Raw genomic sequence first — 25,210 nt, 5'->3', positions numbered from 1 at the left:
TCATTTGCATAAAATAAAGGAAAAACGTGAGGTGACATATTATAACATGTTGCTCGTCGCTCACTCCTCGGCTGTTTCACCGTAGCTTTATTATGTATAAATTCTGGGTTGTAATGAGTCGGGAAGACAGATTCACTTTCAGAGACTCAATTTAATCAAAGGACTGAAAGCACCAGAGCTGATAGCTACACTAGAATCGCTCTCGCACGGTCTCAACAACACACTCAAAACAGAAAAACGCACACACATAAAACAAAGCATATTGGAGAAAATAATCAAATTTGCAGTGCAGCCCACAAGGTTGATTCTAGAGCTCAAAACACACGCCTTGAAATTGTGCGGTGTGATAAACTAGTAAGAAAGCATGTTAGAGCATTGATGGAATTCCTCCATCATTTGGCATCTACCTGACAATGTGGAAAATTGCCCAGGTATGTCCTGTTCACAAAAAGCAGGACAAATCCAATCCGGCCAATTACCGCCCCATCAGTCTACTCTCAATCATCAGCAAACTGATGGAAGGTGTCGTCGACAGTGCTATCAAGCAGCACTTACTCACCAATAACCTGCTCACCGATGCTCAGTCGGGGTTCCGCCAGGACCACTCGGCTCCAGACCTCATTACAGCCTTGGTCCAAACATGGACAAAAGAGCTGAATTCCAGAGGTGAGGTGAGAGTGACTGCCCATGACATCAAGGCAGCATTTGACCGAGTGTGGCACCAAGGAGCCCGAGTAAAAACTCTCCAGTGGCTGAAGTCATACCTAGCACAAAGGAAGATGGTAGTGGTTGTTGGATGCCAATCATTTCAGCCCCAGGACATTGCTGCAGGAGGTCCTCAGGGCAGTGTCCTAGGCCCAACCATCTCCAGCTGCTTCATCAATGACCTTCCCTCAATCATAAGTTCAGAAATGGGGATGTTCGCTGATGATTGCACAGTGTTCAGTTTCATTCGCAACCCCTCAGATAATGAGGCAGTCCATGCCTGCATGCAGCAAGACCTGGACAACATCCAGGCTTGGGCTGACAAGTAGCAAGTAACATTCGCGCCAGGCAAGTGCCAGGCAATGACCATCTTCAACTATCTATCTCCATCTCCATGAGAGAACCTAACCACCTCCCCTTGACATTCAACGGCATTACCATTGCCAAATCCCCCACCATCAACATCCTAGGGGTCACCATTGACCAGAAACTTAACTGGACCAGCCACATAAATACCGTGGCTACGAGAGCAGGTCAGAGGCTGGATATTCTGCGGCGAGTGACTCACCTCCTGACTCTCCAAAGCCTTTCTATCATCTACAAGGCACAAGTCAGGAGTGTGATGGAATACTCTCCACTTGCTTGGATGAGTGCAGCTCCAACAACACTCAAGAAGCTCGACACCATCCAGGACAAAGCAGCCCGCTTGATTGGCACCCCATCCACCACCGGCGCACAGTGACTGCAGTGTGTATCATCCACAGGATGCACTGCAACAAGGCTTCTTTGACAGTACCTCCCAAACCCACGACCTGTACCACCTAGAAGGACAAGGGCAGCAGGCACATGGGAGCAACACCACCTGCACGTTCCCCTCCAAGTCACACACCATCCCTACTTGGAAATATATCGCCGTTCCTTCATCGTCGCTGGGTCAAAATCTTGGAACTCCCTACCTAACTGCACTGGGAGAACCTTCACCACACGGACTGCAGCGGTTCAAGGTGGCGGCTCACCATCACCTTCTCAAGGGCAATTAGGGATGGCCAATAAATGCTGGCCTTGCCAGCGACGCCCACATCCCATGAACGAATAAATAAAAAAAATTATTGTAACAGAATATTTGTGTCAACTGGGCTCACTGGTGACACTCTTGCCTCTGGGCCAAGAGGTTGTGAGTTCAATGTCCCACAACATTTTTTCAAAGAAGAATAGGGAGCTCCCCAGCTGCAGTAAAGAGGAAAGTCTAACCCACTGATCAGTAATCTCACTCGCTGTTTGAGGGACCTTGCTGTTTGCAAACTGACTGCTGCGTTTGCTCAAACAACAACATCGACTTCACTTCAAAAGTATTAGTTCGGCTGTGAAATGCTTTGGGATATCCTGAAGGGCACTATATAAATGCAAGTGCTTTTTTTTACATTAACTTGTTCATTTTAAACAGGTTGATTCCCTCATTAAAACAGCTATCAGCCTTTCATATGAACACATTATTGTATTTATTACTAATATTGCAGTGCAATTTCAAGGCATGTGTTGTAAAGACAGGCAGATTGAATTCAACTTACTGGGGGCCATGATCCAGGTCTTTCTCTTCAATGTTCTCACCAATATCTGAATTTATAATTTTTGTGTTCTTTTGAGTTTGTTTCATCCCTTTTGTCTTTAATAGTTTCCCCTCCCCTCCCTCAAACTTTCCCTTTAATTCCAGTGGTCTCCCCTCTTTCTCTCTGAACTCCTTAACTCTGCCTTGATCTCTGATGACCTCCCATTCCTCTGCTCCCTTTGTCTCGTGTAAACACACCACCTCTAAATTTGGTCTATCTTTTCAAATGTCTTGGGGGCCTTATCTGTTCCTTTGAAAATTAAAACGTAATGAGAAACAGCATTATTCTTCATCGAGAGGAAAGGGCCAAACTCACGCTTTCTCTCGATGTGCTGAACTGAAATTTGTAAACTCGTGTACTTTTAAGCTTTTCTAGAGTTGGATGGAGCTCAGATATTAGTATTTACATCGAAGTAAAGGGTTGGATTGACAGGCTCACCACTTTGTCTGGAAATCTCTCCTTTTTCCACTCTTTCCCTTCAGAAGATGCTGATTCTTCCCCAGATATAGTTCCACAGGCACTAGCTGCAAGCCCGAACACAGAATGCCAGCAGCCTATGTGACCATGGCAACTTAACTAGAGGAACTGATCCTGTCCTTACCCAACACCCACACACGTCCAATTTCCAACAGGGGTCACCGGTGATCGGCAGTGGGAACCCCAGCTGGTTTTTCATCTCTACACCCTAAGGATGCTGAAACCAATTGTGGTACTCCAATGGCCATCCTATCTTGGATCAGCTTCCTCAACAAAGACCAGGAATTTACCCTGGCCTTTATGGCTCAATTCCACACTGGGCAGTACATTTATCAACTGACCCATAGGAGGAAATATCTCTGGCAAAACTTTCAACAAATTACCCATCATCGATGAGGTGCCACTTTGAACCCCATTTTCCGTTGAACCAATTGACATTTGTATGTGGAAACATTGTTTCATTATTACAAACTCCTGCTCACCACAGGCGGAGATGAAACATAAGATTAAGTTAGTAAATGGGCAAACAGACTTGCTGTAATCATTTCAGCGACTAATAAATAGGAGTTTTAAAACCTAACAGGGGAAACTATCAAAAAGATGAAGTAAAGCATTAGATACGGAAGATCTGACAGGTGTATGATGCGAGATGATTACTACATTTGTCATGTATGAGCAGTGCAATGTGACTTAATCTACTACAAGGCTGTTTTGCTCAAGCTAGTAGGGTCATCAGCAATGTGTGTGTATTTAACCTAAACCAGAACTGATCAGTCCCAACAAACTGATGATAAATTTGTTCTCTCCTCCCCAACGCGCTGAATAGGAAAATACATTTACCGTTATTCAGATATGTATTAATAATACTGTACAGGACATGTTCTGTAATGCACTGTCATGTATCATCTCCCCAGTACAAGTTAAAAGCAGCAGTTTCTGAATTTTAGGTTGAGATCCAATTTCATGGCTGGTTGGCTTTGACTTGTGCCACTTTGCTACATTGACTGCAATTGTGTTTTGAGATTAAAAGCTCAACTTGGGGTTAACGGCAAAGGCTTTGAGAGGTCCTAAAATGGGCCCATTCACGTAAAACAATCAGGAACAGCAGAAACCAAGTCGGGGAAGAGATGCTTGATTTTCTTCCCCCTTATTTTGTTCATCGTTTGTCCTTCGTTTCGAGATTACAGGACTGCGTGGCGATGACTGCAGTCTAGCGCGTTTCTTTCTGGAGATCGCAGTGTGCTGCGGACAAACAAACATCGCAGTGTTCTCCTGCCCTTATTTCAGGCGGCGGTTTCTCTTCCTGTTGCAGCTGCTTCAGATTAAATGGAAGGTTCGCCGTCCCTTTTCTAAAGAGACGGATGTTACTTGTGGAAATGGTCTTGTGCTATGGTGCTGAGTTATGGAGCGTGCATCGTGTTAAAAGGGCGGAATTCAGAGCAGTGCTTGAGCAGGGGCTCTGGAGTGGTGTAGGACCAGTGAATCAGCTGACTTTGCCATCTTGGGGTGGGTGTGGGTTTCTGCACCACCCCTGTCATTCTTGGTGGTGCTTAATGTTAGTTGAGATGTCTGCTATGGAGAGATTTGAATGAAATGTCACACGTGTCACCATCAAACTGGCCAACATCTCTTATAGTTTCCTGCAACTCCTGCTGGGATTCACGGTTGTCTCCTTCTCTTTCTCTGAAGTTCCTGGTCAGACAGGTTATTCAAAGTGTCTGTTTGCAAAATTCTGCATTGCCTGTGAAAGCGGATCATATCTCCAACTGGGAATTTTCTTTCCATCAGTAAATAAATTCATTGCAATCTCACAATCCTGAGCAGGCGTCCCAGGAAGGTGAAAGAATGGCTTCATTTATGTCAAAAAAAATCTTAAATTCTACCTGTACGATTTTCTCTCCTCCCTCTCACCTCCTCCCCCTCCCACACACAAACTGCAGAAGAGCACTATGCCAGAAAACTGTTAGCAACTTTAATCATTTAAATTTATCACTCCTTTACAAAAGCAGTAAGTAAACAGATGGTCTATTCCTGGCCTGTGTTGTGGGTTCCTTGGGTTTAGTCGCTCCAGAGTAGCTCCCCTGGCAGGATTAGTTTAATGGTCCTTGCCGTATACAATGGCACTGGGCCGGAACACTCCCTGTGTCACTGGAATGCCCATGCAAGGAGGGAGACCCAACTCAAGGGTCTCTGGAGCAGCCTAGCAGGGAGGGAGACCCTATTCAAGGGTCTCTGTAGCAGCCTAGCAGGGAGGGAGACCTTATTCAAGGGTCTCTGGAGCAGCCTAGCAGGGAGGGAGACCCTATTCAAGGGTCTCTGGAGCAGCCTAGCAGGGAGGGAGACCCTATTCAAGGGTCTCTGGAGCAGCCTAGCAGGGAGGGAGACCCTATTCAAGGGTCTCCATGGTGCTAACTTAAAACATAAGCCTAAGGAAATTCTTCTATAAAAAAGATGCAGTGCTTTGAAGCAGGAGGTGGAACCCCTCAACTTTCCTTCCTTTTTTAAATACCAAAAGGTGATTTCACGAAGGTGCACTCTTGGCATGGAAGCTCTCCCATCAGGAGCCAATACTGGGAATGCTCCCCACGGTTTTCCACCCACTAACCTTAACGGATGGCAAATCATGGGAAGCAGGCCGCGGTTTCCTAAATGTGCGCTCCTGGCGGGTGAGCCACCCCTTTGGGAGCACAATTACATGAAATTGGCCCTCTACATTGTACTAATATGAAAAGAAAACCAAACCCATAACCACCTGACAGCTGGGCTGGCCATCCTCGTTTATAACTCCTAAAGATTCAAGAGAGATAGAGTTATCAAGACCTGGTACCAGTTACAAAATTAATTTAAAAAGGGAGAATAAAAACCATTTTGTAACCAGTGGTCTAGAACCCCTTTTTTGATATCTCCCTCAAATATCTTTGTTTATCACTGTTGTGTATAACCTTCAATCCCTTCACTGGTTCATTGAACTTTGCTGAAAAGCTCTTCATAAGAGGTGGAAAGACTGTACATTCTGATCACAATGGAAGTGCATTAATAGTTTTGTACTTTTTAAAATGTATCCGTTCCACCAGCGCTTCATAAGTACAAAACCACGTGTGTGAAATCTCATTATACTGAGCAAAAAAGGACAACTTTGTAAGCATGGGCTCAGGACGGTGTCATTCTGCAATAAATTCGTCCTAGACACAGATGCAGGTCACAAATAAAACAATGACAGTAAATTATTTAGTCTCCAAAATTGTCTACATTCGGCGTCGAATGTCTACATTACACTACGGGTACTGAGTTGACAACAGTACCTGCTGAGAGTAAGGTGTGCTGGCACACTTAATATATACTGCCAGTTTATTTTTGTTTTGCATCTATAACAAAATTGTCACGCGCGACGTTTGCTGGACTCAAAACTACATAAACACAGACAACAGAGAGAAAGCGATTACAGCACATATATATTCTAGAGATTATTTAGCCACTGTGTAATATATTGCTTCCCCAATTGCTATATATTAGACATCGATTCTAAAAAAAAAGGATGTGGCATAAAGTTAGGCTGTTTAGCAAAGCAGCATGTTTATAAAAAATACCCAGAATATTTTTTTGGTTAGATACTGTGAACATCTCTACCACTGTGATTAGGTGCGCTGGTGGTTAGTAACGGAACCGTGACCTTACCTGAGCATGTGACGCAGGAAATGCCCTCTGCACTGAGGTTATACTTGAGGTCAAGGAGGACTTGGATGTTGGTATCAGGGCTGAAGAGTAGGGGTGCTCTGCTGGCTGGGCGCAGTTGGGTTGCAAATCCGATGGACATCACCAGGGTAATGATGTAAAGGCCTGAAAGGATGAAATGCAAAAAAAAATGCATTTTCTCTCATAAAACAGTAAGCTCCATTTTAAAAAAAAACTGTTCTGTGTGTTTTCTATACGCAAGAGGGTAAATTCAGGGATCTCCACAGACCCAGTGAGGAGCTGAATTTGAAGGGAGCACGGGTTGGAGGAATTAGTGCTAGCATTGTGGCTCCATCTCCAACCTGTGCTGGGTGGTTGGGATTGGTGAATTTAGTCTAAAATATGATATTGTTTCCTAAAAAGAGACTAAAGTCTTGAAATTACAGATTGTAATAAGGTGTTAATGTTTTCATGGTGAACAAAAGGAAATTATAATCTTAAAATTAGAGCCAGGCCATTTAGGAGTGAAATCAGGAAGCACTTTTTCACACAATCTGGAATTCTCTCCTCCAATAGGCTGTGGATGCTGGGTCAATTAAAACTTTCAAGACTGAGATCAATACATCTTTATTAGGTAAGGGTATCAAGGGATATGGAGCAAGGGATATGGAGCAAAGGTTGAGGTACAAATCAGCCATGATCTAATTGATCGGCAGAACAGGCTTGAGGGGCTAAATGATCTAATCCTGTTCCTATTTTCCTATTAATATGAACTCAGAAGATGATAAATTTTGCAAGGATCACTCCTGGCATGAAAACTTGCAAAATATACCCGTAAATGTTTATACGTTAATATCACACAGTGTGATTTCAGGATCTACGATTAGCAATTGAGAAATAACCAAATATTCTTTAGTGTACAACAGGCTAAGAGTATAGGCTATCAGTAGGTTTCCATCAGTCCATACCTAACATTCGCTTAAATGGGAAAGAGCAGTATATTGTCATTGACTCCTGAGATTGATGCTCTTCCTGATTTTCTACGGAGAGACACAAACTCCAACTTAAATATATACAAAGCGGGGAGGCAATTGGCTGCTGTAAGGAAAGCGGCCTTCTTGGAAACAGGCCAATTCTTTGGAGATGAAAGCTCCTTGAACTGGACATTCGGGCCCAGTTGCAGACCAATGCTGCTATTAACCACCACACCCAGTGGGCACCCCAGCTGTGCCAATACAGGTGGCCAAGGGCCAGAGGGTGGAAGTCCTACCTCGCCATCAGTTACAGTGGCAAAGCAGGACAGCAGATTTTTGGGTCTGGCATTTTCAACAGGTTGTGGAACAACCAGCTATCCTGTATATAGATCTAGACAGTCAGCAGTAAGCTGATGAATTTTGACATCCATAATGTAAAATATATTAACCTAAACAGCACTACTTAACCTGGCAAACTTCATTTTATTCTTGAAAGTCTCTTATCATCTTTTCAACGGCTGTTTTTCTGAACTTTAAGGCTTTGTTGCTGTGCTTGCACTGGAAGGTCATTAACACTTGAAATTCTTGTTGCATTGGAGAGGAATTATAAGGAAAAGCCAATAGATTCTTGAATATTTTTCAGCAAGAACAATAAAGACTGCAGTAAGAATCATCAGGGAATAGCTTTGGCAACTGAAAAATCTTTCAATTGAGATATCTTTGGCGAGTTGAGAGAGCAATGGAGACAAGCAGCACAAGTACAAATTGGATCAATTGCTGATAGGGTCAACTGAGGTCGAAGTGAAGCTTCTTCTACCAATAGTGCAATTATCATTTAATTGCTTCCAGCCATGTGTAAAATCCCTCACAGGTGAAAGAGAGGAGAAATTGTATTCTTCGTGCACACACACACACACACACACACGCACAGAAATAAAGGGAAAGTGAGTGATCCCACACTCCTAGCTCCACAAGGGTTGAAGAACAGAGCTTTAGTCCTTTCTCCGATTTGCACTCCCTTCAAGTGTGGCTCCCAGTTGGGAAGGCAGGATTAGTGAATTTACCCAAAAATCACATTTCTGAAATGGAATGAAATTCAAAAGAAAAACATAAATCAACCAGCTGTGGAGAGGTTGATTCAACTGAAGAAGACAGAAATAATGCAAGAAGCAATTTCTGCTCCTACTGTGCACAGTTGACATGCGTTAAGCCTCAATGTGTTTTTTCTTAGGCGATCAAACAGAAACAATAAAAGAAAACCTCCCAACAAAATCCCATAAACTGAATATTGTAAAGTAGAAATGGAGAACTCTGTTGTGGATCATGAGTTCCAAATCCTTCACAAAATTATCCTCCGTTTATATCCCACAGACTTTCTGCACTACGTGTTCTCCCTGTTACACTAAGAAATTATAATACAGCTCGAGAAATCATAGCTTTTGCGATTTATTCTGAGAAAAAGTTAGTTTACGAATGCATGAAGAAATGGAAAAGTGCAGCAATTTGTAAAGATGAAAGTTGAATACAGGAAATGGTAAGTGATGCCAGGTTACTTGATCACTGTTGGAAAATCTTTTACAGTGTTTTCAGCATTTAGCGATTCCCATTGAAAAATTCCCACTTTTAGCACATCCTGTGGCCATTAATTTTTTTCTATTTTCACCCGACCTTTTTTTGGCTTTTCTCTAATTAAAACAAAAACCGCTTCTCCCGTTTTTTTGACCTGGATTTGAACTGCAAATATTAATTCTCCCCCCAACAAAAACAATCCCTAGCTTACTCTTCCTGCACTGAATTACAATCACATTAAGGAGTCCCTTCGGGCCAACCTCCTGAGCTCGGAGTGTCGGTGGGGAGTCTCAGCCCATTGGTCACAGATGTCGGGACATCACAGGCTCCCTGCCCTGGAATTTTTGTATGGAAAACTGTGGACAGCGCACTTGCAAACTCAAAATATATGCGCAGCCTGAAATTTATCCCGTAGTGTAATATAGTCTCCTTTCGGTGTCGGCCATGGCTCAGTGGGTAGCACTCTCGCCTCTGAGTCAGAAGGTTGTGGGTTGAAGTCCTACTTCAGAGACACAAGCACAAAATCTAGGCTGACACTCCAGTGCAGTACTTAGGGCATGCTGCATTGTTGGAGGTGTTGTCTTTCGGATGAGACGTTAAACCGAGGCCCAGTCTGTCCTCTCAGGTGGATGTAAAAGATCCCATGACACTATTTTGAAGAAGAGCAGGGGAGTTCTCCATGGTGTGCTGACAAATATTTATCCCTCAACAAACATCACTAAAAACAGATAATCTGGTCATCATCAGATTGCTGTTTGTGGGACCTTGCTGTGCGCAAATTGTCTGCCGTGTTTCCTACGTTACAAGTAAGGACTACACTTCAAAAGTATTTCATTGGCTGTAAAACGTTTTGGGACGTCCTGAGGTCGTGAAAGGAACTATATAAATGCAAATTCTTTCTTTTTGTTGTAAATTTTGGCTGTTTGCTGCAGGAGCAGCATCGGAGGACTGCCCCTTTAAATAGGGCTCCTCCAGCTGACGGCCTGTGATGCGGGTGTGCAGTCCGCCCACTGTGCAGGTTTCCAATGGGAAACCCGGAAGCCAAGGTAAGTGGCTTCAATTTACTTGCGATCGTATGGGGAACCCACCGATTTTGCTGAGCGGGTTACCCAGGTGCCCAGTCGACCCCCCGCTGACAACCTGCCTCCCTGGTAATATCAGGGCCAAAGAGTCTACAAAGGAATATAGACAGGTTAAGTGAGTGGGCAAGAAGGTGGCAGATGGAGTATAATGTGGGGAAATGTGAGGTTATACACTTTGGTAGGAAGAATAGAAATACAGAATATTTTTAAATGATGAGAAATTATTAAATGTTGGTGTCCAGTGAGACTTGGGTGTCCTGGCACAAGAAACACAAAAAGTTAGCATGCAGGTATAGCAGACAATTAGGAAAGCAAATGGCACATTGGCCTTTGTTGCAAGGGGGTTGGAGTACAAGAATAAGGAAGTCTTACTACAATTGTACAGGACTTTGGTGAGACCTCACCTGGAGTACTGTGTACAGTTTTGGTCTCCTTATCTAAGAAAGGATATACTTGCCTTAGAGGCGGTGCAACGAAGGTTCACTAGATTAATTCCTGGGATGAGAGGGTTGCCCTATAAGGAGGTTCAGTAGAATGGGCCTATACTCTCTGTAGTTTAGAAGAATGAGAGGTGATCTCATTGAAACACATAAGATTCTGAGGGGGCTTGACAGGGTAGATGCTGAGAGGTTGTTTCCCCTGGCTGGAGAGTCTTGAATTAGAGGGCGGAGTCGGGATAAGGGGTCGGCCATTTAAAACTGAGATTAGGAGGAATTTCTTCACTCAGATGGTTGTGAATCTTTGGAATTCTCTGCCCCAGAATTCCTGTGGATGCTGAATTGTTGATTATATTCAAGGCTGAGATGGATAGAGTTTTAGCTCTCGGGGGAGAATCAAGGGATATGGGTATCGGGCAGGAAAGTGGAGTTGAGGTTGAAGATCAGCCATGATCTTATTGAAAGACAGAGCAGGCTCGAGGGGCCAGATGGCCTACTCCTGCTCCTATTTGTTATGTTTGTATACGTTGAAAGAATGAATACTGAAAACATACCGTTTCTTCAAGTGTGCAAGATAATTTTCTTTTCTGATATCCACTAAACCTCTGCTCCCCAGATTGGGACTAAGATAAGGTACCATAAACCTCAACAGTTCAACAATATCCCACTTAATTCTTACCTAAAATGATCCATTTACCATTTACTGCAGGTAGTGCAACAAAATGGTAAAGTACATCCTGTAGTCTTGTTAGCAGTTGACCAGGGTGGTGTTTCCCATCTTTAGGTGGAGGTGCTTCAGGTACCAGTGAAACCAAGGGGACGTCCCCATTGTCCAAAGAGGCTTTAAAAAAAGTAATAAACTACTTAAAGAGATCTATCTTTGTCAAAAAATATTTGGCAAACTTTTTTTAAAAATCAGCAAACACGCAAAAATGTTGCAAAGAATCTAACTGAAAGGAATAATCTTCTATTCTATTCAGTGATGTTTGCACTGTGACCCTTCACCAAGGCTACTCAGTTCAAAAGGATTAGTATGATGAAAATGATGTCCGATTCTTCCAACTCGCCAAAGCAAATAGATCTACCAAATACGTTTTCATGGGGACAGTGCCTATTCAAATATATTTAATTTTAAATCAAATTAACAGTAGTGTAAATTAGTACTCTGAGCTGCACTCTAAGTGTGCCCAGGTTAGAGGATCAGTGCTACAGTGCTGTAGCCCTGCTGCTGATCTGCACTCTGAATGTAGCTCTCTGGTGGGAGCACCAGACCAGTGAATTTACTCTAATGTCTTAACAAAGGCTTCTGGAAAGTGGGAACCAGCTACCAGATTTTTTTGGTGCTTAAATGACTCCAGGAACTTAACAATTATTTGAGATGCTGCAACGGAAGAAAAGCAGGGAGCTTTCCCAATGACCTGATCATCACCCCTCCCTCAATCAATAACACGAAAAAACGCCTAGATTAACTACTCATTCATCTCATTGCTGTTTATGGGACATTACTGGCACAGAATGGCTGATGCATTTGCCTATATAAGTCATTGCACTCAAAGTACTTCATTGAGTGAAGCACTTTAAGAGGTTTCTACATAGTAAGATGTTATATTAATGTATTACTTATTCTAATATCATTGGACTGTGCTTAGTATCATCTAATCACATGCACATTTTGAAAATGAGAGTCTTATTAAATATTAGTCTGAAGGAAGAAAAGAAACACATAGATATTTATAACCTGCTTCTTCCTCAACTAATAGAAGAGGGATGTCATCATCCAAGTACTGTAGAGTTCCACCAATCACCAAAGAATCCTGGTCTGTGACTAGGAGTGAATCATCACAATCTCCTGAATCTTGCATCGTATTGCTGTCTTTTTTCTTACACATATGTTGGCAGCTGAAACAGAAGGTTAAAAATGTGATAAGTTCCATCAGAGCTCCAAGGCTTCCAATTCTAAGACAGGGATTGAACTTGGGACCCTCCTGCTCAACTCATTAAAGCCACATTATGCTGCTGTGTTCATGTGTTGAAAGTCAAACTTTTTATGTCAACAGCTACTAGCCCATCTGGGAGAGGTGCTTGCACACTAGTATATTCCATAACTGACATGCAAGAAAATCACACCATGGTGTACCAGGTCTTTTGTTATTAGTATAGTAGCAACAGAAATAACATGCTAGTAAATATAGAAAAAAAGCAGAATTCTTGAGCTACTACACTCATGGTGTGTGTTATGTTGGACCCAGAGAATGGAAATCTGATGAACACAACTCCCTGGGAACTGCTGTCAAATCCCGAGGTCCACAAATCCTGGTTGAAACACCTGCACGGACTCCTTACACATTAAATGAAGTCAATAACAGATTGCCACAGGCATTATATAAGCAGCACATCAATGGCAAAGATAAAAGGTTGCTGCTACATTGCTTTGAAAATACTTCCGCTACGTTAGTATTCCCCTTTAAGTGATGCAGAAACCATTGAAGGAAACTCCTAATTATACACATTGGCTGAAATCCCGGGTAACTATTTGCTAAAGGTTACAGGAGTGATTGAGAGTCCATCAAAATACTGAGAACCAAAGGCCTACTCATTTTTGCAGCCTGAGAGCCAGCATCTTACCAATTATAGACTGAAAATATTAGTCAATGTTTGTTTTCAAACACCATCGAGACTAATCCATTTTAAAATAGATTCTTCCCTCCCGCCCGCCATATGTTTTGTGTGTTATACTATCTCTGTTCTACTGTCCACGACCATTACTTATCGGTTGGACTGTCCTCTCTTTTTAAGAGCAATACGACAATGGACATGAGGGAGAGAAAGGAACTGAGGAAATTTATGCAAGTGTGCACCCATCCATTAAAACCAGCTTCAAATAGAACATCCTATTTCCTTGGATTAGTAACTTATTTTTTGTAAACTAAAGTAATATCAATGCATTCGCACCATACACCAACAGATCTGTCTCACTATAATATCAACAGATCTCCCATCCTTCTCACTATACACTAACTGCTTCCATTCCCGATTTCCAACAAGAGAATAAAGTGACAATAAATCTTATTTTTGGTTCAGGTTAGGGTATTGAGACAGGTTTGGTCTCAGTGCAAATAATTTTCTGTTGCAGGAGAAGATAACCGGACCGCACTGCATGATAGGATAAGATGCAATTACAGCACTGCTGGAGCTGAAATCAATGAGCGACCATTGATTTAATGAGTTCTGTGTAGCTGGAGATTGGTTTCCCTTCACTATCAGTATTGGGCATGAAAACTGCAAGGAACGCATTGTTAGGAATTTCTGCGCCAACATTCTTATCAAACAGGGCAACCTTACAACTTAAACGTGTGCTGTTCCCCATCTACTGAGGTAGAAGATAGTTTATTCAAAGCACATTGGAAAACTTTATCTCTGAATGAAGAAAAAATAGCACCTGACATATTTAGTAGTATATTAGAAACTTCAGAAGCATTAATCACTTGGACAATACAAGGACAATGTGGAATAATTTAGTTCAAACAAAAATGGGTTTCCTTCAAATATATGACTAGCTGATCTCTTATGGCATTGTTTATGAGTAGTCTGGAATATGGCTGTGGTGCTTAGCTGTTATCAGGCCTGTTTCTTTAAGGCCACTGCTCAGATACTCTCTCTGGGGAAGTGGCGTAAGTAGGCACATCCTAAGCTAAATTAAAGGCTTAACGCTGTTGCTGTTCGAGGTTTCTCTATATTGGAGACTGCTTGCTGTGACAAAAATGTCCACAGTTTATGGGTTTATATTCTGTACTGGATTACTTAGCTTAACACAGGTTATTTTAAGAAAGACGGCACCCTCAAAATGGCTTCTGGAACTGCATGCTGGGAAACTGCGTATATTCTTATGGCCCCACATGTAGTACACCAGACAGAAGCCAGTCAAACCAATACTGTCAATTGCTAACAGATCTGTGTGTCTGGGAAAACAATTAACATGTACACTTAAGTACTAGAAACAATTAAGGTGCATCACCAGGATATTAAATAATGACAATCTAGCAGTCAGCCTTGGCTCATTGATTACACTTTTGCCTCCGAATCAGAAGGCCATGGCAAGACTTGGGCAGTGTCCTAGGCCCAACCATCTTCAGCTGCTTCATCAATGACCTTCCCTCCATCATAAGGTCAGAAATGGGGATGTTCGCTGATGACTGCACAGTGTTCAGTTCCATTCGCAACCCCTCAGATAATGAAGCAGTCCGAGCCCACATGCAGCAAGACCTGGACAACATCCAGGCTTGGGCTGATAAGTGGCAAGTAACATTCGCGCCAGATAAGTGCCAGGCAATGACCATCTCCAACAAGAGAGAGTCTAACCACCTCCCCTTGACATTCAACGGCATTACCATCGCCGAATCCCCCACCATCAACATCCTGGGGGTCACCATTGACCAGAAACTTAACTGGACCAGCCATATAAATACTGTGGCTACGAGAGCAGGTCAGAGGCTGGGTATTCTGCGGCGAGTGACTCACCTCCTGACTCCCCAAAGCCTTTCCACCATCTACAAGGCACAAGTCAGGAGTGTGATGGAATACTCTCCACTTGCCTGGATGAGTGCAGCTCCAACAACACTCAAGAAGCTCGACACCATCCAAGATAAAGCAGCCCACTTGATTGGCACCCCATCCACCACCCTAAACATGCACTCCCTTCACCACCGGCGCACTGTGGCTGCAGTGTGCACCATCCACAGGATGCACTGCAGCAACTCGCCAAGGCTTCTTCGACAGCACCTCCCAAACCCGCGACCTCTACCACCTAGAAGGACAAGGGCAGCAGGCGCATGGGAACAACACCACCTGCACGTTCCTCTCCAAGTCACACACCATCCCGACTTGGAAATATATCGCCGTTCCTTCATTGTCGCTGGGTCAAAATCCTGGAACTCCCTTCCTAACAGCACTGTGGGAGAACCGTCACCACACGGACTGCAGCGGTTCAAGAAGGCGGCTCACCACCACCTTCTCAAGGGCAATTAGGGATGGGCAATAAATGCCGGCCTTGCCAGCGACGCCCACATCCCGTGAACGAATAAAAAAAAAACATAACCTAGGCTGACGCTTCATTGCAATAGTGAGGAACTGCAGCATTGTCAGGGGTGTCACCCTTTGAATGAGACCTTAAACTGAGGCCCCTTCTGCCCTCTCAGGTACATATAAAAGATTCTATGACACTGTTCTGGCCAACACTTATCCCTCTTTCTTCTAGGTTAGCCCAAGCACAGACAGCCCTTTTAGGCACCGCAGATAATCACAGGCATACATATATTCGGAGTTTACTATTCATTGTTCAAGTGAAGTGCCTTTGTCTTGCACGTTGAAATACAATCTTGCCTTTGAGAAATGATTTATGGGAAGAAGAATCGGATACTTTTGATATACCATTTAGTTACGGTTTTGACCCAGCAGGAGGTCAAACATAACTCTGAGTCGCCAGTGTGACATTTGTACTGTATCTGTTTATGAAAGCCAACAGGATCTGCCATTTTTTACATTAGGCTTTTATGACTCAGATTTACAATAAAACAGGAACAGGCTCAACATAAGGTAATAGATTCCGACTGGCATTCATAAACTGAATGCTACAAACTGTCTGAGAGGCTCAGTGGAGACCTGCCCTACCCAGATAATTACTTTATAAGCAAGTACTTATCCTGACAATCATATTTCTCTTCAAGAACCTTTCATGATTCCTTCAATCTACTTTACAGTTTTATTTTGTATTGCTAGTACTGTTTCCAACAGCTGTAAATGATGTGCAAAGAGCTTTCAGCATTCCACAGTCAAATTAAATAACCCTTTACACCTTTGTTGCAATTATTGGGTTGCTAGTAAGTCACAAAGGAGCAGCTCTTTTGCGATTGCCTGATATTTCTGTGTAGATGTGGCTCAGAGTGCTACCTTTCAGGGAGGTACGTGCTATCTTGACCACTGTACCGACAAATTTATAGGATGGTCCAACCCTGCATCATTAACCTCTCTCTTTTGTCTTCAGATACTGACCGACCTGCTGTGCATTTCCAGCACGTTTCCCATTTTATTTCAGATTTCCGGCATCTGCAGGTTTTTATTTTCTCCACTTTTAGTGTAAAGCTTTGATTGTGCAACAGTGGTCGTGGTGAAGGTACTGCAGAAAATCTTAACTTAAGGAAAGCAGTGAGCCTCCAAAAAAGACACAAGGATTTAATTCTCTCTATAGATCCTTTATTAATTCAATGGTTAATATGTCAGCTTTAAATTCATGTTTATTTTAAATTAGTTCTCATATCCCAATGGTAATATCATGGATCTACATTCAACGTCTCAATTTTAAAATTCTCATCCTTGTTTTCAAATCCCTCTGTGGCCTTACCCCTCCCTATCTCTGTGACCTCCTCCAGCCGTGCAACCCTCAGAGATCTCTGCGCTCCTCCAATTCTGACCTCTTGCGCATCCCCGATTTCCTTCGCCCCACGATTGACAGCTTTGCCTTCAGCTGCCTAGGCCCTAAGTTATGGAATTCTCTCCCTTAACCTCTCCACTTCTCTCTCCTCCTTTAAGTTGCTACTTAAAACCTACCTCACCTGTTCTAATATCTCTTTACGTGGCATGGTGTCAAATTTTGTCTTCTGTGAAGCGCCTTGGAATGTTCTTGTTATGTTAAAGGCGCTACATGAATGCAAGTTGTTATAAATGCATGGTGATAGCACACAGACTTTGCTCTTCCATGATCTGAACTTCAGAAGTGCTAAATGTAAAAAGCATCACCATGAAAGTATGCTAAACAAAACAACACACAGAGCAAATTAAACCCCTTGGAGTAAAAGTGACAGCTCAAGGGATTAGAGAAGTTGCAAATTGGATAGAAAATTGACTTGACGATCGAAAGCATGGGGTGGTTATAAACGGTAATTACTGAAGTTGCATGTTGCCGAGCCTCCCAGGATTCAGGCCTAGGGATCTGTTTTCACAATATTTATTAATGACATCGATGGGGCCCAATAAGCAAAACGTCTATTCTTCTAGACAAGACTTCATTGCGTGGAAGGCTGCATGTGCTGAGTTAAATATCGTTCACAGACTTGAGCCCCAGAGATCGGAGATTGGTGCACAGAGATCTGCGTACCCAACTTATGATACTTCTGTTTTTCCAGCCATTGATTTTAATGGTCGGAAAATCAGATGTGCTGAGCTCTATGCCCAATTCTCGTTGAGCAAGATGCCATTCCGGGTAGTTAGTCTCGCGGTGGGGCCTCTGGAAAGGGCTGAAATTCCTCTTAACAAAACAACCGACAATCCTTGTTTTTCTGCGTTCCTAACAGCCTGAATTGTCAGAAATTGCATGTTTTAAAGCCATGAGTCACCACAATTTTGTTAGCTGGTCCTTAATAACAGAGAAAAGAATAATTTTAGGACCAATTTAGTGGCTGGTCACATTAGTGCAAATGGCCTTCAATATTAACCACCTCTGTTCCAGTGAAAAAGCCCCATTCTTTCAAGCCCTTCTTGCATAACGATAACCTTTCATTCCTGGTATAATTCTAGTGAAACCTTGCTGTATTCTTTCAATGGCTCCAGTACTCCTCCTATAACGGGTGCTCAGAATAGCACAGAATATTCCAAGTGTGGCATATCCAATGTCTTGCAAAAATTTAACTTCTTTGTTGTATACCTTTTTGACCTTCACTCTCATCAAGATTAACATATCTGCATCTCTCGATCTCTCTGTTCCCTTATGATCTGAAGAGTCTTGGGAATAATTTTGATTTTGGACGATCGTGTAAAGCAGGCAATATGTAATCGGCCCCCCATTTTACATCTCTGCCGATTTTCATTTCTACTGACTTCAATGTAAATGAAAAGCGGGAGAGACGTATAACGGGTGGCTGGTTTGATATCAACTGTCTTACGTTATTGTCCAAAGTCAAAATTACCCCCTTACTGTTTAAGATCTACTTCCTTTCACTGCTTTTTCCACAATATGTAGAGCTTCACACTTCTCTGCATTGAACTGCATCTGCCACCTATTTGACCACTCCCCTAAACAGGTCTACGTCCTCTGTAATCTCTTGCATTCTTCCTCGCAGTTTGTCATGCCCCTGAGTTTGGTATTCATCAGGAACCTCTATCATTCCTCTTGTTTCTATGTCCAAATCATTTATATAAATGGAAAAAATAGGTCCTTGGGGTACAACACTATGCATGTCCTGCCAATCCAAAAAAAAAATCAATTTTCGCCGATTCTTTTGTTTTCTTTTCCCTAGCCCTCTATCCATGCAGCTACATTCTATATAATGCTGCGTGCCTTATTTCATAACAAGACTCTCATGTGGCACCTTTTCAAAAATCTTCTGAAAATCCATAGAAACACCATATTCCTTTAACTACACACTATGATTTCCCCCAAAAAATCAATTAAATTAGTCAAGCGCAAATCGCCTTTTACAAATCCATGCTGAATTCCTCTGATTAGCCCATCCTTTTCTAAGTATCCATAACTTCATCCACTCAATGTTTACCAACAACTGGGGTAAGATTATTTGGGTGTAATTTTTAACTCTGCAATCAATGGAACTAAAATTGGGTGGGTTCTATAAAGGGTGGGCGATCCGCTCTGCCAGGTTACTGCCCAGACGGTGAAGTTGAAAATTACTCCCGTTAACTTTTAATTTCCTGCCTTAATCATTTCCCATTGTTTTTTTTTGGGGGGGGAAGGGGGGCAGGGGTACAACATTTGCTATCCACCAGTACCTTTGCACAATTCCTGTTTCCAAAGAGTTTTATCGAGTCATGCAGGTTAGGAAGGTCCCAGGTACAATGTATGGTTTGATCTCAGCCAAGGCAGCATAAGGACACAACAATTGTCCTCAGTACCCTGGGAGAGGGGAGTGGGAGAGGAGGGAGGTGGAAATCTTGTTCCTGACTATCTTCCAGCGATCCTTACTGTTACATTCGCAGGTGTGGATAATAGGGGAGAACCGGCTTAACTGTAAAGTCCTCCCAACCTGTCTTGTCCAAGCCTTCACATAAAGGTTACTTATGTGAGCCAGTGGAAGGCTGTGAACACCAAGGGCACCATATCACATGAGTTCCTGGATTCAGAAGAGGATGGGATAAAATTGGCAAAATAAAAAAGTTACATCGAGTCTACAGCACAGATACAGGCCATTCGGTCTATGCCAGTGTTTATGCTCCACGCGAGCCTCTTCCCTCCCAACTTCATCTAACCCTATCAGGATACCCTTCTATTCCTTTCTCCATAGTGTGTTTATCTAGCTTCCCTTTAAATGTATCTATGCTATTTGCCTCAACTACTCCTTGTGGTAGCACGTTCCACATTCTTACCACTCTTTGGGTAAAGACGTTTCTCCTGAATTCCCTATTCGATTTACTAGTGACTATCTTATATTTATGACCTCCAGTTTTGGACTCTCCCACAAGTGGAAACATTTTCCTCTACGTCTATCCTATCAAACCCTTTCATTATCTTAAAGATCTCTCTCAGGTTACCCCCTTTTTTCTAGACAGCAGTTTAAAAACATAGAACTGTTCCTCTGCAGTCGCCTGTGTGTGTTTAATTGTTAACTGAAGCCCACTTCATATCCCAATGTAATTTTTGGCCACTGGTGATCTCGGGGATATATTCGTTATTTTCTGCTCCTCTACTGCCAACAAGTTTGTGGCAGATCTGAGGCAGCTTGACCCGCACATGGAGAGGCAATAGGCACACAACTCAGCTCACCATCAGTGCTGAAATTGGGAAGGAGGAGGGAGGGGATGCTTGGATTCTTGTGAACTGGGATCCTGTGAAGTGGCTCTCATTTCATCTGCTTTGGGAGATATGAAATACTCAAGTGCAAACTTTACTGTCCCGGTGTGGTGTTGAGAACCGTGACTTGTTGCACGCTGTGCTCTAACAATGTTTTTTGGCTTTCTTTTTTTTCTCAACTTTGGAGTTGTTGTACACCATGGGCCTCGGCCCTTCACCTCAGTTTCTCAATTGAGATCAGAGAGAATGACAAAAAAAGTGATGGTGAGAACAAGATGAAGAGCCACTCAACTCAAGAGTTACAAATGAATGCGCTAGTAATCCCCTGATGCAGTGTAGAACAAATGCCTGGCCAAACACACTGAAGACTTTGCAATCAGGGTCTGTGAGGATGGCTGTTAATGGATGTTGTTATATACAGTTACCTGCACTGCAGAATTATTAACTTCACAGGGATCTGTGCATAAATGATGAATTTGCCGAAGTTAGAAATATTTGTACGTGAAGCATACAAGAAAAGACAAACCATTCTTCATTCACAAACAGACAACGCTCTTGTAGCTTTAAGTTAAAAATTACATGTAGTTCAACTAATTTCACACCTAGTTGGACAATCCCAGTCAGCGTGTTTATATGCATCAAATCCCTTCATCAATACATTTACTAATTAATTCTTTGTGCAAATTGTCAAGCTATTCACAGGGATAAGTGATACAGTGGGCCCTGGAGGCTTCCCTACTACATCACTGTCACAGCACAAACATTTCCTTTTAAAGGCTTTGAGCAGTTTGACAAATTCTATGGAGAGGGAAAAAAATCCACCGCAATGAAATAAATTATCTTGGCATTTACTGCAGAAATCTACTAAATTGAATTGAAAGGCCTCCACATTCCACAGTCATTTTACATTTTCTTTGATAGGTACCCAAGGCAGAAGTGGTGGTACATCAATTATATCGTCTTTACTTTAGAAACCGAGGTAGTGCAGGACAACAAGAAGGTTGAAAGAAAATCTGGAAAGTAGGTGGGACACACCAAGGGCTGAAAAATTAAGATAATGGCATCAGTTCAAGAAAGCAGAGGTCAGGCAGCACCAAGCTTGAGATTGAAATCTTAAAGTAGTAGATTGTTGGAGGAAGGGAAATGGAGGTGATGAGTTCTACAGCTGTAGTGCAGGGAAAGCATGAGTTAAGGGTAGGAGACAGCATGATAAGCTTTCATTTCAACACACTAAGGATTCAGGAAAGAGCAAGATTAGGAACTTAGAAGGACAAGAGAGGAACGTTCAGAGAAGAACTGACCATTGCAGAATTAATAGAATAAGAGAAAGCAAGGACACATGTAATGAGATAGTCTCAAAACATAACATTGTCTAGGGATGACATACAAAGTAAAACAACTTAGTAGTTCAACTCCAAAATGGAAATGGACAAAAAAGGGACAACTTTTATCATTCTAATAATGTTTGTTTCAGTTATCACAATAGATTTTGCACTCAAAATCATTTGCTTACACAGAGCTCATTGCATATAACTCAAACCAGTTCTACAAAGAAGCATAGTGTCAAAGCTCAGGAATAGCTGTGCTTTGAAATCTGGGTAGCTGTCACTTTGTTGGAAACTGTCAGCACTGAGCTGAAACAGTCACACAATTACTCAACATGAAAGTCCATTATGTAAGAGGAGTCCACAGTTAAAAGGTAAACTGCAAGCTCCAGACTATTTATATTTAATACACACATCATTTCTCCACTATTTAGTTCTTGCTATTGATTCACATTTTGTAAAAATGCTAAGAATACATTTTAAAAAGATTTTTTTTTAAGTTTGAGAACAAAAAGACTTGTATTTATATAGCACCTTTCACGACCTCAGGATGTCCCAATTGTTTTACAGCCAATGAAGTACTTTTGAAGTGTAGCCACAGTTGTAATGTAGGAAACGCGGCAGCCAACTTGCGCACAGCGAGTTCCTACAAAAAGCAATGTGATAATGACCAGATAATCTGGTTTTTTTTTTAAAAAGTGATGTTGGTTGAGGGATAAATATTGGCCAGGACACCGGAGAGAACTCCCCTGCTCTTTTTTGAAATGGTGCCGTGGGATCTTTTGCATCCACTTGAGAGGGCAGACGAGGCCTCCGTTAACGTCATCCGAAAGGCAGCACCTCCGACAGCGCAGCACTCCCTCAGCACTGCACTGCAGTGTCAGCTTAGATTTTGCGCTCAAGTCTCTGGAGTGGGACTTGAACCCACCACCTCCTGACTCAGAGAATGCTACCAGTTAAGCCACATTTCGTTTTCATCTCTCCAGTCGCTGGTGGCTTTTTCCTGGATAACACACCAATTGGGTACAATCTATGTCCAGGCCCCCTTTAGTGTCGCTGTGAAACTGGTGCTGGGAAGAATGCCAAGAGTGGACTGGGAGGGTGGGGAGTAAGCCTTCCTCTGGTTTTCCAATTTTTTTCTTGTAGGAAAATGCCTGGTCTCTGGCTGGTGATTTACCAAAGCAGCATAGCTCAGATCTGGGGTCTGGCATTATTTGGGGAGGTGAGAGATAGAGAAGGAGGGAAAGAATGGGAAGGGAAGGAAATTGGTGGCACAATTCTATTCTATGATGCTCCAACATGCTGTGCATTCACTTCACTCTGCTTCACAGTGCACATTTGTACTTTCTGCATCAAGTGGAGCACTGACCGATTAGGTGCACAGGGGTCATCCGAGTACAATGAAGAGTTCCACATGATACGTTGCACTATTTCAGATGCCGACTCACCTGGTGTGTATTTCCTGCATATTCCATTTCTATTCTAGAATACATCAAGTCAGTGCTTTCCACTGACAGAAATTCCATGGAAATCTACGTGCTCAGTTGTTAAAAATTAATTTGCTTTCTATCGCCAGACTGCAGCATAGCTGTTGAACCGCTGCTATTCCACTTTAGTAGATACTTCACAAGAGAATGTTTTGGTTACGAGTAGAAATTTTAAGTACATAGAATCTGTATTATTTATTCCTGTCAGTGAAATAGTCCAGCTGTCAATTGATACTGTTACAGCACTAGAAAGAGATGATGTACTTGAGGGTTCAAAGACAGAATCTATTTGATTAGAATTGAGGAACAATAGAGGAGCTATTATGCTGCTTGGTATATACTATATGCCACCAAATAGAGGGAAGGAGATACAGGAGAAAATTTGTAGGCAAATTGCAGAAGGATGCAAGAACTTTAAAGTAGTGATAATGGGGGACTTCAATTGTTCTAATATAGACTGGGAAAATAACAGTGTAAAGGGCAAAGAGGGGAAGGAGTTCCTGAAATATGAACAAGAGAACTTTCTTGATCGGTATATTTCCAGCCCAATGAGGAAGGAAGCAGTGCTGGATCTAGTTCTGGGGAATGAAATGGGGGAAGTGGAGCATGTTTCAGTGGGGGAGGATTTGGGAAACAGTGATCACAATATCATTAGGTTGAGAGCAGTTATGGAAAAGGACAAGGGTGAATGAAATGTGAAAATACTCAACTGGAGGAGGGCTAATTTTTTTGAGTTGTAAGGGGATCGGGCCCAGGTGGATTGGAATCAAAGATTGGCAGGTAAAACAGTAAATGAGCAATGGGAGGCCTTCAAAGAGGAGATAGTTCAGGTACTGACTAGATACATTTCCACGAGGCGGAAAAGAAGGGCATCCAAAGCTAGAGCTCCCTGGATGACTAAAGATATAAGGGTTAAAATGAAACAGAAAAAGGAGTTTTTAACGCAGCAAGTTATGATGATCTGGAATGCACTGCCTGAAAGTGTGGTGGAAACAGACTCAATAATAACTTTCAAAAGGGAATTGGATAAATACTTGAAGGGAAAAATCTGCAGAGCTATGGGGAAAGAGCAGGCGAGTGGGACTAATTGGATAGCTCTTTCAAAGAGCTGGCACAGGCACGTGGGCCGAATGGCCTCCTTCTGTGCTGTATCATTCTATGATCTTAAATTAACAACTCAAGGTCATTTCATTGAAGCGCTTTGGTAACGTAATTGCTCTGTTTCACTTTTCAGTATGTTTTAAAAGATCCCATGGCACTATTTTGAAAAAGAGCTGGGGAGTTCTTCTCAGTGTCCTGACCAATATTTATCCCTCAACCAACATCACTAAAAAAAGATTATTTAGTCTTTTATTTTATTGCTCTTTGTGGGAGCTTGCTGTGCGCAAATTGGCTGCCGCATTTCCTACACTACAACAGTGACTACACAATCATTCCTTCTTTTTGTATCAATGTAAGTATTGCATTGATTGTATCACTATGGTGGACAATTAGAACCATGGCGTTGTTGAGTTCTGATGATGGGCCCCAGAATGTAAACCTATCTTTCTCTTTCAGATCCTGCCATGTGTTTCCAGAATTGGATACAAAATCATAGAAATTACAACACAGGAGACTATCCGTGCCTGTACTAACACTGTAACTCCAACAGTTTACTCTTTCCCAATTTCCCTGCCTTTCACCTCTAGCCTTTGATATTCTTCCTATTCAAATAATTATTCAATTCCCTATTAAATGCCTCAATAGCCACTGTAGTAAATTACTCCATGTTCCAATAACACTCCGTGTGAAAGAAATTCTTCTAACTTCCCTCTTTGTTCTTTAGTGATAATCCTGAGGTTTTATGTTTCCTTGCCAATCAGCGGAAACAACTTTTCACTATTTCTAACAGCTAAATCCAGCATAGGATCCCAGAGACCAATGAGTGTCGCAGTGCGTCTTGTAACTGGCCTGCTGCCTTATTGGAGTTTGATCCATGTCAATAGCTAGGTTTGGGTCAATGTGGGTGAAGAAGGATGCACACACTGGGTGCTCTGGTTTCCTCTGAAGCTCATAGTTCTACAGTGCAGTTTCAGAAAAATC

General features: G+C 42.4%; 1 protein-coding gene across 1 annotated transcript in view; it reads right to left on the bottom strand.

Annotated features, from left to right (window-relative positions):
* disp3 (dispatched RND transporter family member 3) overlaps positions 1-25,210 on the bottom strand; it is a 382,438-nt gene that overhangs the window by 59,558 nt on the left and 297,670 nt on the right. Inside the window, exons 10-12 of the mRNA XM_067970641.1 lie at positions 12,262-12,422; positions 11,203-11,364; positions 6,465-6,626 (exon numbers count right to left, since the gene is read on the bottom strand). Of these exons, the coding sequence (XP_067826742.1) occupies positions 6,465-6,626; positions 11,203-11,364; positions 12,262-12,422 (485 nt within the window). The remainder of the gene's footprint in view (positions 1-6,464; positions 6,627-11,202; positions 11,365-12,261; positions 12,423-25,210) is intronic.

The sequence above is a fragment of the Heptranchias perlo genome, chromosome 32, assembly GCF_035084215.1.
Source record: "Heptranchias perlo isolate sHepPer1 chromosome 32, sHepPer1.hap1, whole genome shotgun sequence".
Classification (NCBI taxonomy): domain Eukaryota; kingdom Metazoa; phylum Chordata; class Chondrichthyes; order Hexanchiformes; family Hexanchidae; genus Heptranchias; species Heptranchias perlo.
Note: the sequence above shows the minus strand (reverse complement) of the source record. Positions and strands in the feature narration are given on the sequence as shown.